Source organism: Manis pentadactyla, chromosome 1 (genome assembly GCF_030020395.1).
Source record: "Manis pentadactyla isolate mManPen7 chromosome 1, mManPen7.hap1, whole genome shotgun sequence".
NCBI classification, from domain to species: Eukaryota; Metazoa; Chordata; class Mammalia; order Pholidota; family Manidae; genus Manis; species Manis pentadactyla.
In genome coordinates, this window is record NC_080019.1 from 191,931,476 (window position 1) to 191,946,908 (window position 15,433).

General features: G+C 46.6%; 1 protein-coding gene across 1 annotated transcript in view; it reads left to right on the forward strand.

Moving 5' to 3' along the window:
• Positions 1-4,066: 4,066 nt before the first annotated feature.
• PCP4 (Purkinje cell protein 4) overlaps positions 4,067-15,433 on the forward strand; it is a 55,858-nt gene continuing 44,491 nt past the window's right edge. Inside the window, exon 1 of the mRNA XM_036899338.2 lies at positions 4,067-4,223. Coding sequence (XP_036755233.1) covers positions 4,215-4,223 — 9 coding nt within the window. The 5' untranslated portion in view covers positions 4,067-4,214. The remainder of the gene's footprint in view (positions 4,224-15,433) is intronic.

The following is a 15,433-nucleotide window of genomic DNA, read 5'->3' on the forward strand; positions in this document are numbered from 1 at the left end:
GTACATGTACCAGTCAACAAGGCCTTGCAGATCTTACAAGGAGGGATGTGGTAGCCGGAGGCAGCAGGGAGGCTGAAGTTTTCAAGGAGTGAGTGGTGTGTGTGTGTGTCCTATTGCTGCTTCTAGCAGTAATTTTCAAACTTGACTGCCTATAAGGACCACATGGAAGGTTTAAAGATCATCTGTACTGGTGTCTTGGGAGCTAAGATGAGGTCCAGGGAGTCTTGGCAATCCTTGGTCTGATGGCTGTTTGTTTTGGCACCTCTGTTCCTGGAGAATGGATGGGTGTGGGAGCTGTGGTCCAGGGGCCCACACTGGGAGAGGATGGATGGAGCCTGCAGTGCCAGAGAGCCTGTGGAGCCGGCCAGGGGGCATATGTGGAACCATGTGGGGCATGCACTCTGATGTGGGGCACACCACACCATGTGCAGTGACAGGCACCGCAGGACACTGACTGCTCCCTCTGTGGCCAGACTCAGCATTTCCTTTGTGTCTCCAAAAAGGACGCCACTCCATGACTCTGTAGTGGAAGGAAACTATTCACCTAAGGCTGCCCCAGGGGCAGTTAGTAAGGTCAGACTGCACTCCCCCTGGCAAACACGGATCCCGCTCCCCGTGAGATCCTGCTACTGTTTCCCTGAAAGTCTCCTCCAAGAGCTGCTGTGTCCTCCATCTGAGCTCCGGCTGCCATAGCCAAGTGCCACAGGCTGGGGCACTTAAACAGCAGACGTTTATATTCCCACAGCTCCGGAGGCTGGGGACTGGAAGTTTGAAGTTGCTTTGTCCTGAGGCCTCCCCACTGGTTTGCAGATGACCATCCTCTCCCTGGGTCCTCACATGGTCTTCCTTCTGTAATGTGTCCATGTCCAGGTTTCCCCCTCTTATAAGGTCCCCAGTCCTGTTGGATTAGGCCAATCATATGACCTCATTTTACCTTAATTACCTGTTTTAAGACCCCATCTCCAAATATAGTCATATTTTGAGATACAGAGGTTACAACCTCAATATATGATTTTGGGGGGACACAATTCAGCGCTTCACATCACCCACCCTCTTTTCCATGGCCTTTGTGACACCCTGATTTGTCCTGAACAATGGCACTTTCCACTCAGCAAAGCCACAGTCCAGCCTGAGCACCCCCAGTCCTGTCCCCTTTAGCAACTCCAGCAACTGTTCACTGCTCCCCAAGTCCCACGCTTCTGCAAATGTGCATCTGTTATGAGAAATTTCATGTCTGCACAGAGCCTGGCCACAGAGCACAGGCTGATTCTCTGTGTCCCCTTGACTCGTTCCCCTTGCCTGGGCACAGACCGCAAATCCACACCTGTCAGGGGCCCAGTGGGAGACCTCATCTTCTACCTCCAAGCACTGGGTGCTCGACATCCCCGATCAGACGGGGTAGGGAGGGTGTGCTTTGCTCCTGCTGCCGAGAAGCCATCCCTGTTCCCCTTCCCTCACTCTGCTGTCCATCTACAGACCCGCCTCTGTCCCGCTTCCATTCTAACCACCTGTGGAGTCCTGAAGGCCTCCTCCCATGTGAGGGATGGAGGGGATGGGGTGGGGGTGTGGGAAGATAAGGAGATGCTCTAGGGTGTGCTGGCAGGCACATGCTCTGCTAGTCTGCAAATTATTTGTGTCGTTGAGATATATAAATATGTGTAATTTATATAGAAAGAGTCCGTTATATAGAGAGAGTCCATTATATAAATATAGAAGGAGAGAGAGTCCATTTCTGTTGCTCCATGGATTGTGAGTTGTTATAGTGAATGTATACCTTCCCATTGAGAGGGGCCTTTCCATAGACAAATTCCTGTGTAAAGTGGCTATAAATTTAGCAGACAGGTTCCCACGTGCCTTGGGAGGCCTGTGCTTGCTGCCGCCTGTTTGTGCGCAGTCATGTCCACGCGGCCCGGACGAGGGCTCTGACCAGGGTTCCTGGCCTCAGCCACCGCGGGAGGCCTGTGCTCCCTGGTGGGGATGTCGGCCTTCCCCTCACTCCGTGAGCTGGACCTGAGGAGGGTGGCTGTGCTGGGTGTGGGGGACCAGGCTGGAGGGCTGGAGGTCAAGGGGAGAAGGTCCTGTGCTGAGCAGGGCAGGGGGAGGGTTACCCTGGAATGTGCCACCCTTCTCTGCCCAGGAGCATGGGGCTGGGGGAAGCAGGGGCAGGAAGGTGTCAGGGGACACTTGAATCTTCTTGCTGGACCCGTAATCCCCACTCCAGGACTGGCTGGGTAACAGAACACAAAAGCTCTTTGGGTCTCCCTCTCTGCCGTCCCCCTTCTCTGCCTCCTGCAACCTTTGTTGAAAAGCTGTTGTTGTTCATTGTCCCAGGGGTGAACCAGGTTTCCCAGAAAAACCCACACTGGGGGGATGTTTTCAAGTTTCAATCAAGGACTCACACTGTTGATTTTAAGTATCCATTCCTGGTTCCATCTTGAAATGTCCATCAGTGAGAATGTTCTACAAAGAACCATGTTCCTAGCCCCTGCTTCCATGGTGCCCTAGGAGGGCTCACCTTTTCTCCTTTTACCAGATTTCACTCTTTGGTATGAAGCTCATCAATGTTCTGGGGATCAGGGGGCTGCCGGCAGGGCAGGGCCAGGGTGGCACAAGCCTGGGGCCCAGGGCACACAGTCTGGGGAGGCACAGGCTCGGGGTCAGGCAGCAGCCGCCACCTGTGTGTGAGCCTTAGGTTGACACCACTTCCTTCCTCCTCTTCCAAGCGTGGATCCAGCTACTTGGCTTAAACAGCAGGTGACTCAGGTATTCACAGGTGTCCCGAGGGCATTTCTGTCCCAGGGTGGCTGCAGAGCCGAGACTGCGGGACTCTGCCCCGGACCCATTGCTTCCTGAGCCCTAATGAACGAGCAAGGAGAGAAGTAGAGCTGTCAGGATTGTAGGGGTGGAGAGGTGGGGGTGGCTGCTGGGAGCAGAAAGCCTGGGGGAGGCGGAGGGCCTGGGCGGGGCTGGAAACCACCTGCACGATGTGAGTGGGAACAGCTGGTGGAGGAGAGGCCCCGGTGATGGCCGCATAAAGCCACTGGGAGGACTTGGAGCTGGGGCCTCCCTCGGACCACAGGCAGCTGCTGAGTGTCTCTGTGTTGAGGGGATGGTGAGGCCCTAAGGGACATCTTAGGATTTGTACCAACTACCCAGTGTCTCATTCACATATCCCCAGCAGGCAGCGTTTGCATCTCAGGAGGCTGCTGGCATTTGAGGAGTTACGTCACCATTTGAAGTCTCAGCACGACGACAGGGCAGCCTATGCCCTCCTGTGTCCCTCAGGGGTCGGGGCTGCTGGGGCTGGCCTGCTGCAGAAGGTCGCCCGGCCAGTGACAGGCCAAGGAGACAGGCAGCCTCGTGCTGCTCAGCTCTGTGCATCAGCCACAGGCCCAGGCTGTAACGTCTCCCCGTGGAAGGCAAGGGGCCACTTAGATGCTGTGAAGACTCTTCGGCTCTCATGAGTCTAGGAAGGGGTGAAAGGACTGAACTTCCTCACTGAAAGGTGGGGCAGGCTGACGCAGAGGGCCTTTGGCAGGTTCTGGGGCCGGAGCCAAGGCCTCCTCCCAGTGCTGGTGAGGTCATGACAGCTGCAGGGAAGGTGGGGGACTCCCCGCTCCACGTCCACGTCCTGGCCCTGCTCACGTCCCCAGTCAGGGGATGGAGGGCCACGGGTCCAAGCAGGCTAGCAGACTTGGGAGCAGGAGGCAGGAGTGGAAAATGTCCAACTCCGAAGGCTGGGACTGTGCCGCCCGGGCCAGGGGAAGGTGCACCGCCGGAGAGGACGAGGAGAGACACGCATCGGTGTTTTCAGAACTGCACTACCTTGGGAAAACAAACCTTTCTGCTGATATTGAAGATGTATTTTCCATGTGTCTAAATCCATGAATTAGTGAACACTGGCAAACGTGTGATGATCTTGGCTCCTCTGTCTTTGACTCGCTTTTGAACCTAGCAGACCCTCCCCTGCCTGGCAGAATTTGGAGCAGTGACCCAGCCCGCCTTCCTCCTTTGTTCCACTAGGTGGCCCTTCGTGCTCTCAGATGTCTGCGCAGCATTCAGACAGGTGAATGCATCCCATTGGCTTACGGGAGGCATGATGCCACCGGGCAGCCCTTTTTAAGAGAAAAGCCAGGCCTGGTGGAATAGCGGCCCCAGAGCAGTGTTCTTGGAGCTGAGCGGCGGGGATCCCGGAGCGGCCTTGATAAAGAAACATGAGCGAGGTGAGTGCAGCCTCCCGCGTGAGGGGGGCACTTGGAGCCGCCCAGCAGTCAGTGCGAGAGAACAGGAAGGCGTCCCAAGGCTCAGGAGAACCGACCTGCCCTGCACTTAACTGCATCAAGGACCCACAGTACAGTACTATCTTGGTTAGAGTGGCAGGTGCAGAAACTGGTGAAGTTTGTAAGTTTTAAAAAATTTGCCTTAGAAATAGAAAGGCATTAATTGTTTGCTTCTGATTTAATTGTGACTTTGGAAAGTGCTTTGGATTTTGGACCTGAGGAGAGAAAGCCAATTGTTTTAGTTTCTCATGGGAGGGGTGCCTCTTACAGCGTGTCTGTGCGTGTTTGTGTGGGTCTGGAAGCCTTTCAGAGTGTTAGCAGGCAGGCCATCTGGTGAAAGGCAGCCTTGGAAAAGACGTGGGGAGAGGATTTCTCCACCTGGCTGTGGGGAGGCACCGCCTGTGTGGTGCACAGGGGCAGCTATGAGAGCGCCCGGGCAAGAGCAACCACCCCAGTGAACCCCGAGAAGCCCGTGTGTGTAGAGAGGGGGCTCAGGCGGGGGCAGGCCCTGGCAGAAGGGAATCTCCGATTTTCCTCTGAAAGTCGCTTTCTGAATAGGTTTACACAGAAGGTATTTTGTCGGGGCAAACTGATAGCTCATTTTATTTGTGAAAAGACCCTATTCTCTTTCTTTCTTTTAGAGGAGGCAGATCTGGGTTGGGACAGTACCACCCTCTAATTCAACGTGAAAACCCAGACAAGCCCATTTTCATTTCCTTTGTGTTGGCACTTAAATAATTACTTTCAAAGATCTTTTATATTCTCTTTTTTTTTTTTTTTGACAGATGGATGATCTTTTTTTGGAAGTCTAGAGTAAAATTAACAACTTCAGAAATAAAATGCCTCTTCACTGCTTTTAGCTCTGATGGATGACTTTTGATATAAACATAATATGATGGAGTGGGCAAAGCTCATAAAAGACAGGAGGGGGTTTGGGACGGAGCCGAGGGCTGACGTGAGGAGGAGGGCGGGTGTGCGGAGGGGGACAGGAGGCTGGGAGCCTCCCGTCGGTGGCAGCACCGTTGACTCCACGCTGCATGCTCACCCTGCCCTCCTAGTGCCCAGTACAGTGTCTAGGGCTCCCCTTGGGTTCCGTTGTTTGAGCCTCTCAATGACCCTGTGAGAGAGAGGCTATTATTATTGCCAGTTGACAGATGAGGAAACAGAGGCACAGAGCAGTTCAAGGTCAGCTGGTTCAAAGTCACCAGGTAGCGAGGGAGTCAGGACTTGGGCTGCAGAGCTGCGTGGCAGACCACCAGGTGGATCTTGATGCCCCAAGGCAAAGGGAGTCCTCGGAACAGTGGGTTTGGAGGGGCGGTTAGAGGCCAGGAGAAGGAAGTTGGGGCTGCGAACCAGAGACGGCGGTGAGCATCAGGATGCCACGTCCTGCACGCTAGGTGGGAACTTCTGCTCCCCTGAGCTTTTGGAGCTTCTGTATTTGTGAAAGCTCACCTTACTTCCAAGGAGGGAGGTTGTGTGGGATGGATTTTTAAAAAATATACAACTCAATGGTTTCATATAGAAGGACTTGGAAATGAGGAGAGCCCTGGGGGCCCCTTTCTTGGATGTGCGCACTGCCCTAGGACTCTTCTGGTGTGGTGGCCCTCCTGCTGGCTCTCCCCGCGGGCCGTCCCCCATCTTCAGCTGGGGTCCTGTCTAGTGGGGTACTCATGAGCTTTCCAGAATGTCTTAGCTGTGTGGTGTCTGCCTGACTGTAGATGTCCCCAGCCCATCTCACCACTAGGTCACAACCTCATTCTACTGAGCGTGGCATTGGGGCATCTCTGTGGCTGTGCCTCTGTCCCAGTGGCCCATCAGACACATTCCCAGGCCCTCTGCCTTAGTTCCTTTAATGCTGATAAAATCCCACAATATGCACACCTCGCTTCTTTCTTCTTTGCCTCGCTTTGCTGCCTGCCAGATCCTTTCCAGCTCCTGTCCCCTTCCTCCTGTCCCTCTGCACCCATGCCCCACTCATGTTGGGGGTACCCCCTGGCCTCTGGTCACCAGCTGGGGGATCAGCTCTTTGGCTGATTTCCACGTCTCTGGGAATGTGTTCCTCGGAGAGCAGGAATTTGTCCTTTGACTAAAACTTAAATCTGCTTAAAACATTTAATAAAATTGAACAGAAGCTCCTTTCTGGGTAGAGAACTGGATCTGTCCTGCCCCCACTGCCCCCAACCAAGCTTCTTTAATTGGATGACTTACATGTGGCTTCTAGTATTAATAACTCTCCGGCAGGGATGGATTTAAGATGGTCACTTACTGGTGTAACTAATCACTGCAGAGGACCACAGAAATGGGTGTGTGTGTTCCTCTGACTTTGGGATTTTTAAAAAGTCATATAGTTTCTGCTCCAGCTGGCCAGGCTTAGTGCCTGCTGCACAAAGGCCTCACATCTGCTCCCTTGGGCCAGAGAGTGAGCCAGGTTGGGAGGAGAGGCCCCCAAAGGGCTAAATGCTCCCTAGGGTGGGCTCTGCTCTTCCAGATCTTTTAGCCTTTAAAGGGAAGGCAGTGGGAGGGGGTCCTTAGCCTGCAGCTGATTTTCAGCTGGACAACTTTACAACACAGCATCTTCTTTATCCCTTCTGACAATGGCTTTTTGGGGGAATGGCATGTGATTGGAAAGAGCAATGCAAGTATGGGGAGGAAAGTAAAGTCCAAATTTAGGGCACCGTGAGAGAGTGGAGGTGGTGTGTGGGGGCGTCTAATTTACATGGCAGTATTAAAGTACGTCAGATGTGCCTGGAGCAATCTATGAGATGAGCTGGAAAATAATTGAGCAGGGATCAAAATGCAGGCTTAGGTGTCTTAGCTGGATCAGAAATCCTAACTGCCAGGGCTGGAGTGTACGAAATACATTTCTCTTCTCTCCCATCTGGATGCCTCACAAGAAGGAAAAGAAAAAAGACTCCTTTTGTTCAGCCACCTAATATGGATTGACAAAAAGGGCCCTAAGAAATGACACTCAGTCCCATTTTCTCATTCAGATGTCTGCTTTTAAGGTGCTTTTCAAAAGAACTGACTTAGGACAGCCAGGAGCAAGATTTTAATTGCAATACAAACCTTTGGAAGGCTGATTTGAAAAATGCCACCCACCATTACCCTGTTTGTGGGGGAGCTGGGGGAGGCCCCTGTTGCATAATGCATCAGTGGACAGCTATTAATTAGACTTGAGGCCCCTTTGGGAAGACATATTCCTAACACTTGCTGGCACTAACAGGAGACTGACTGTCACGGGTCTCCTGTGTTGGCTTGGATGGGATGTTGCAACTGGGCACCAGGGCTACCAGCCTCCCTTCCACCCAGATGATGGCCACACACAATGGCTATACCTGTCAGAGGCATGGTTTGAACACCAAGAGGACATGTAAGGTTGAATCTCAGATTCACATGTTTGTCCTTAACCACATAATCAGAAGCTACTAATTAAGCCTTAGATCTCTGAAGAAAGAAGAAAGCAGTGAATGGCAGTGTTCTAGACAGAGATTTGCAATGGGAGGGAGGGTATGTCCACCTACATCTAGGGGTGGGGGCACAGGAAAGACATGATTTTTTTTTTCCCCCAAACATAGCCATTGGTTAAAAAATATTATGCAATTCTGGCTTGGGGCTTACCAAGTCAGACATCTGGGTAACCTGTTGGTGAGACAAATAGTAAGGTGAAACTGACCTGAAATGAGAATTATCATAGCTACATGTGATGTAATACCGAATGGAAACAAATCCCAACAGATGGATGACTAAGCTTGTAAGGAACTGTATATTTTAGAGCAGTTCAGCACTGAGGGTGTTCTGCATAGATTCTGAAGGTAACTCTTAAAATGTGGATTTTGTCAGTGGCCCCAAAGGCCTACCAACAGAAGGCCAAATGGCAATTCCATTTCTTATGTAACTGTAACCTCATTCAGGGGTGTACCTGCAGGGGAGATACGGAAAACCCAGCCAGATCCATATAGCTGGTTTTGCTGGATTGTACAGGGATAGGCTTTATTGTATCTGGAGACATTAGGTCCAGAGAGACACCAATTGTAACTGGCATCGAAGTTCAACTTTTCCTAAGTGGGAGAGCCACAGGTGGGCATGAAAATGTGCTGGGGGACTGACTACAATGGATTGCCATGAAATGTGTTTCCCCCATCTTGCATTTCATTAACTAATGATGCGGGATGAGGAAGTCTCATTGTTTTTCTCTTTTGAATTTAAGAATGACAGAATGCAAGATGTATTATTTTTCTGCAGAAAGAAAAATCCAGCAAGTGATTCACAATTGCTTTCATTAAAGGTTTTGTGCCATGATGGGATCAAGATGAAAAAGAAACATGGCGTTTGTAATGGAAAGTGCCCTGAATTTATGAGGAACCTATTCTCGGCATTCTTTTTCAAAATTCTAATTTCTGCCCTCAGGGCTTTCTGAGAGGCGTTGTCCTAGGTGTGAGGTACTCACGCTTTGTCTGTGGTCTTTCTGTTCTCAGTCCGCTGGACGCATTGCACTCTTTCAACTCCTAAAGAACGTCAGGAGTGCAAGCCCCGGGGCTTATCATTGGTTTGGAGTGGCCTTCTGGGAAAGGCTTCATATGGGGGAAAAGGATTTCAGGATGCATATACACAGGCTTCTTATATTTGACTGATGGTTTTAGAAAACACAGCACTGAAGACCACAGTTTTTAAGTATTGTCTTAGTCTGTTTAGGCTACCATCATAATGTGCCACAGACCCAGAGGCTTAATATGGACAGAAATTTATTGCTCACGGTTCTGGAGGCTGAAAGTCCGAGATCAGGATGCCAGCGTGGTAGGCTGAGAACCTCCGTACTGGTTCATAGATAGCCGTCCCCTCGCTGTGACCTCACGTGGAGGAAGGGGCGAGGGAGCTCTCTGGGGTCTCTTTTATGAGGGCTCTGAGCCCACTCATGAGACTCCACCCTCAGGACCTAATCACTTCCCAAACACCCAGCCTTCTAATGCCACTACCTTTGCATGTTGGGGTTTCAGCATATGAGTTTTGGGGGAGCATAAATACCCAGACCCTGGCAAGGATTATGGATTGTATTTAATTTATCTAAATTGTCTAATCTACACTGTGAACTTCTGAGGACAGGGATGACTTTGGCACTTTGTGAGCTTCTGTTACTGGATGAATAAATGGATTTCAGGGTGTGAATTCATCAGTTAATATGACCCATGAGCCAGACACCCTTCTTCTCCCTAAGGACCAGATTTGTGGTCCAGATGGGTTTGGAGAAGGAAAGTTCTATCTTTTGTTTTTTACTCCTGGTTTGAAACCTGTGTTTGCCATTTAAATCCTTGTGAGTTGGAAATGGATGCATTGTTATATATGCAAAATAAATGATTTTATGGCAGGCAAAGAAATGAGAAAAGCTGGGAAGAATCTTGACAGAAAGAACTCTTGACATTTGGAAAATGTCAAGGAAAATAGGGTAGCTGACAGGGTGGGGGTAAAAAGAATTCTAATGTCCTGTAGTTCAGGGTTGTTTCCGCTGAGACTATTACACTTCAGATAAATTCTATGAAATTCAAACAAAAGGCACTATAGCCATAAGAGCCGTGAATACCTTGAAAAATGGTTTGCTATGCTGAAATAGGAAACCAGTCTGACTGTGCCGAGAGCTGAATAAGAAAGAGTCTAAGCAGATCTTTGGTAAGATAGCACCTCGTGCAGAATCATACTTGCCAAACTGCAAATTCTGGCATATTGTTGAAGGTAAAATATATCTAGCATACAGAAAGCAGATTGTTGATTTAAATATTTTAATTCATATTTAAAAGTCAACCATGGGTGTTAATATTAATTAAAAGAAATAGTTTAATTTGTAGTTGAATGTTTAAATATTTTAAAGTAATTTATAATTGAAATAGGGATATATGACAATTCCCATGTGAATTGTGACTCCATATGCCCTGTGCAATCTACCAGGGCTTGTCTCCACTTCCCTATTATCCCCAGGCATAAACTATTTACCACCCTTTTCCAATCTTTGGAATGAAATGAGGTATGAATAATGTATAGAGAAACATTTTCCATTTGATTTGGTACAGGTGCCTTTTGGGTATGGATATGAGAAGGTCCTACAGGTCATCGTTTTGTACCATAAGCCAAGCAAGCTTGCCACACCCATCAATAGCCCCAACCTGTAAATCCAACATCCATTTCTAGGCTGTTTTACATGAACAATTCAACACAAGTTGTACATTCCTGGCATCAATCTGCTTGAATATTGTTTGTGCCTTGCAAATAGCCTGAAAATTATGCTTCAGAATCTCACTGAATTACTCCTCATTCCATTTCTGAAAGGGAATTGCTTGGCCATATTTATAACAGTGCCTATGGAAAAATCAATCACCCATTAAATACCATTATTTATATTTCACTCTTAAACTGCCACCTGATAAATAAAAGCAAGACAAATGAGAATCATAAAGCAGGAAGGTAATCACCCACAAATTGAAATCTCCCATGCAGAATATCTAAGGGGAAAGGAGCCAAAAAGTGTGAACTGACAGGACTCTTGAAATGAGGTAATTTTCATATCGTAATGGAACTAGAAGGGAGAACGGAGTGTCCGTTTCTCTGGAAGGTTTCTGCCCCCAGTTGAGGGCAGTCGTGGACTTTGCCAAGACTGAAATATCTCATCACCCATACTCAGTCCTTCACCCAATGGTCTGGAATGTCTTCTGAATGTTAGTTTTTAAATACTTGTTTATGATTATTTGGTAGCTGAGATTGTATCTGGATTGATTTGAGATTATGCCTATCCTGCTGTTATAATCCAAAAGCATTGTGGAGTGGTACAACAAAAGACATGGTCATCTGTCCCCGTGCCACCACACCTGTGGCCCCACCAAGGTTCTAGAGAAGAGCTAGTTATTTTTAATTTCATATGACACGTAAAAAGAGGATCCCTGAGGTTGGTGATACTCAGTAACATTTATCCTAACCAAACAAGAGAGTAAAATTATAACAAGGAAATGTGTTTTCTCTTTCCCCCAAGATTTCCCTTTCTTTTCTTTGTTTTTTAGCCAATACAGTTTTCTATTCAACATGTTTCTAAGATTTAAAAGCAAATTAAGAAATTGCACCTGTTTTAAAAGTTAAGCTTCCTAAGTATATAATTTCCTTATTAGGTAATATTTGCTGTTTCATTAAGGGTCCTTAGAAAAATATCACTTCTTTTCTTGAGACTGGCAAAATGGCCAATCATCCCTAGGCTTTTCATTTTCACATTTCCTCCTACTTGTTTGTTGTGCAGGAAGGCCATGCGGCCATGAGTCCTTGTGCATCTGAGAGTGGGTTGCCTTGAAGCACCCCCTGTGCTGGTCTCTTCCTCTCTTGGGGGGGTGAGTGGTCCTCGTAGACCTCCTTTAAGAATTGCATCTCTTCCTGCGTTTCAAAGAGTTGTAAAGGGAGAGAGCAACAATCCAAGCATGCACCATTATGCCACAGTGTCATCTCCCCACCCCCCCACTGTTCTGTCCCTGTATTGAGCCCATGGCTATCCTGTTTTCTTCCCTTCTTTGACTCTCTCAATGAGCTGTCATTGTTCTAATAGTAATCATCAATGAGTCTTTAAAAACAAACATTCAAAGGTTATCAACTTTTTGGAAACTGTGTCTTCAGTCCTCCCACAGATCCATGACAGAACAGTAGAACGGCGTCCACAATGACCCCGCGAACCAGTCCTCTGGAATAGCAGTCTCCTGCAATTCTGATAGTGTGCTCTCTCAGGAAATGATTCTGAGCATGTATGCATAATACATTTTTTTAATTTTAAAACTATGTGTATATGCTAATGTGCTAGTATATGAAGTGCACTTATGAAACATACAAAAATGTAAAAAGTAAAAGAATGAGAGAATGAATAAATAAATAAACCATACTTTTAGATAGCTTGTTAATTGTGATAGCTTTATTAACCCTAGACAGAATTTCAAGGTGCACTACATATCTTGTGAAAGTTGACTGTTGATGGAAAAGCATGGAAATCTATAATTCTATTTTGTAAATAAAATAGTCTTGGTAACTGGATTTCTTTTTGAGCCTAAATTGAAGACTGTGGTTCTGAGACTTGGACTGGCGTTCATAAAGATGTTCTAAGAGTAGAAGGACCAGTTAGCATTTGTATTGTTTCCTTGTTGTGTTTGCTGGCAGGATTACTATTTTTCTAATCTGTGAAAATTTTATGCAGGAATTCTTTTTTTATTGTGGGAAAACACATATCATAACATTTACCACTTTACCCATTTTTAAGTGTATAATTCAGTGGTGTTATTTTGCTTACTTTGTTGCGAAGCAGGTCTCCAGAATTTTTTCATCTTGTGAAACTGAAATTCGAACCCCATTAAACATTCCCCTTCAGCCCTCCCGTTTTCCACCGGTAACTGCCTTTCTATTGCTATGAATTTGACTCCTGTAGGTACCTCATAGATATGGAATCATGAGGTATTTGTCTGTGACTGGCTTCTTGCACTTAGCGTAATGTCCTTGAGGTTCATCCATGTTGTAGCCTGTGACGATACAGGACATTTTTGAAGGCATTTGCCCACTGTGGGGAGATTAGTTTAGTTAAAGGTAGGTAGTATAATCTACACGTCGGCCCACCAGAGCCCCGAAACTGCAACGCAGCATGTGGCCATATTCTGAGAGCAAGTCAAGGGTGAAGGTGTCCTGGTTGGTCCTTGGCGGTAGGACTCTAATTCTTCCCGACCCACCAGGCGAAGATGGCAGGATCAGTCCAGATATTAGCTCTTGATAAAACCTTTTTCTTTGATATTATACCTAGATCCTAAACAGACAGAAACAGAAATTCTACAGTTCTTTTCACTTACAACCCTGGATACTCCATTCATGCCACGGTCTGTGTCAATGGCACCCTTGGGGTTGTGCTGTACATGGTCTGTGCAGCTGGACGTGGTGCTCTGTCCCCTGCTAGGGTGCAGTCAGTCTGCCTGAAGACCACTGCCCTAGAGAAAACCACGGTTTATATGGTTCTGCTTAGAATTCAGAGAATTAAAGAAGGCCATAGTTTTCATTTTGTTCAAGCAGTCATTTTAAAATAGGGATCTGAGTGCCCCAAGGCCAGTTTTGTTCATGGTCACAGAGCTTCTTGAGGAAAAGCCAGTCTAGGTTTCACTCGCACATTTCTTATCCTATTAAATTTCTTATTTTCTGTCATATCCTGGGTATGACCCAATTTCTTTTATACCTGCCCCAATTCCATTTAGGACTTGGCCATGGAATGTATTAGAAAATAATATTGTTCTGGATTTTTTCTATTAGTCTTGAGTAAAAAAAAGAACAACTACAGAAATCTTGACAAGTCATTCTGCCCTTCACCAGGTCTTCTACTGTTTATTTAGAGGTTCAGGCTTCCATTCTGACCTGCTCACCTCCCCGTCACACATGCAGAGGTTGCTATATGTCAGCACTGCTACTCCTATGAAATATCCCATTAGAATCTCTGTTGACAAAATGTTCTTCTGCCTTGCCTGGCAGAGTTTCCTTGACTTTGAGTTTACACCAGTCACCTTCATTCCTGGTCAAACCCTCTATGGCTGTTTGAATAAGAAAGAATATCCTGAACACTCCCCACCCCTACCATGAAACTCTCAGAAAATATTTACTCAGGGAATGGTGGCCCTTTCTGTACACATGTTGCATGTATGCTGGGCAATCTCATATTTTGTTAGTCACATTTCTTTTTGCATTTTGGATTATGCAACTTTAAGACAGAGACTGTGTCTTCCATACTTTTTCATCTCCCCAGTACATACCATCCAACCCCCACTGATGGAGAATCCATTATGTGTTGGACATTGTGCAGGGTGATGAAAAAGACATGGTCCCTACCCCACAAAGAGCTTATAGGCTAGAGCGGGAGACAGATCACATAGTATTAACTGGACTACAGGATGCATACAGAGTACAAGTCCATTCACTGTATAAGCCAAATGCCAGGGAAGCATTGGTCAATGTTGTTGTGCAGGCCTGGGAAGGCGAAGAGGGAAGTATTCAGGAAAACCTTCCCTATGGAGTCAATGCTTACATATCGACTGATGAATAACCACCACAGCAATGGTTAATCTTAAAAGTTGTAAATATTAGAACCACATAAGAGTTCAGCAATCTTCAAGTCCAATGAACAGATACATGTCTATTATACTATAGTTGACTTCTAACACCTGCTAGTGATATAAAAAATAGCTTTCAACATGTTGGACATCTTCTCACCTTTATCAGTGAATAGTTGGGTTCTACTGACTTGTCACATCTGCCTTTAAAAGTGTGAACTGAAAAGAAACTTGTTCAGTACCCTGGAAGCAGACCATATGAGGACAGTCAGGGAGACTTGGAATTGTGCTTATTATTTTGTTTTTAAAGTTCTGTGTTCTGTGAGAAGTGCTAAGTTTAGATGGATGCCTGTACTCTACCTTCTGTTGGGAGTATTAGCTTTTGTCCATGGTGGAATATCTTGCATACTTTGTATCTCAGAGCCCCTGGTGGCTTCTTAGCCATTATTGTTATTTTCTTCTTTTTGGAGTTTGTTTAAGGCATGGACTAATCCCTATATTTATAATTCTGTTCTCACATAAGCATAAGTCCTGTCAAAATATAGAGATAATACAGTGCCATGTCACAGATATTATTTCTGGTGATGTTCTATACCTTAGAAATGTGGGCTATTTTACCTATTCTTGAAGATAATTTCTTAAAATAGACGGAACAATTTGTCAAGTACCTCCACCAAATGCCTCCTGCGAGTTTATTGCTATTTTTTCATCTAAATCTTTCCTATCTTCAAGGTGGATTCCTTTAGTTTTTGTGAATTTTGTGAATTTCTATATCATCATTTTTTTGCTGAGTTCTTGTGGAGAGCCAGATTTGGCTGAAATTCATGTGAGAGCTCCCTACCTGTTGAATCTTGGATGAGTATTTTGAATTCTCACATAACAAAAATACAAAGGCAGTGTAATGTAAGTTTAGAGGTACAAGCAGTGCCCTCAGGGGACCTGCTCTCACTCCGCTGTCCCTTTAATGTTACAAGGAAGCGGGGCAGGAACTCAAGAGTCAAGCAGATCTCATTAGAAATGAGATGATTTAAAAACAAGCAAGGGTTCTGTAATTGTTCACTCGTG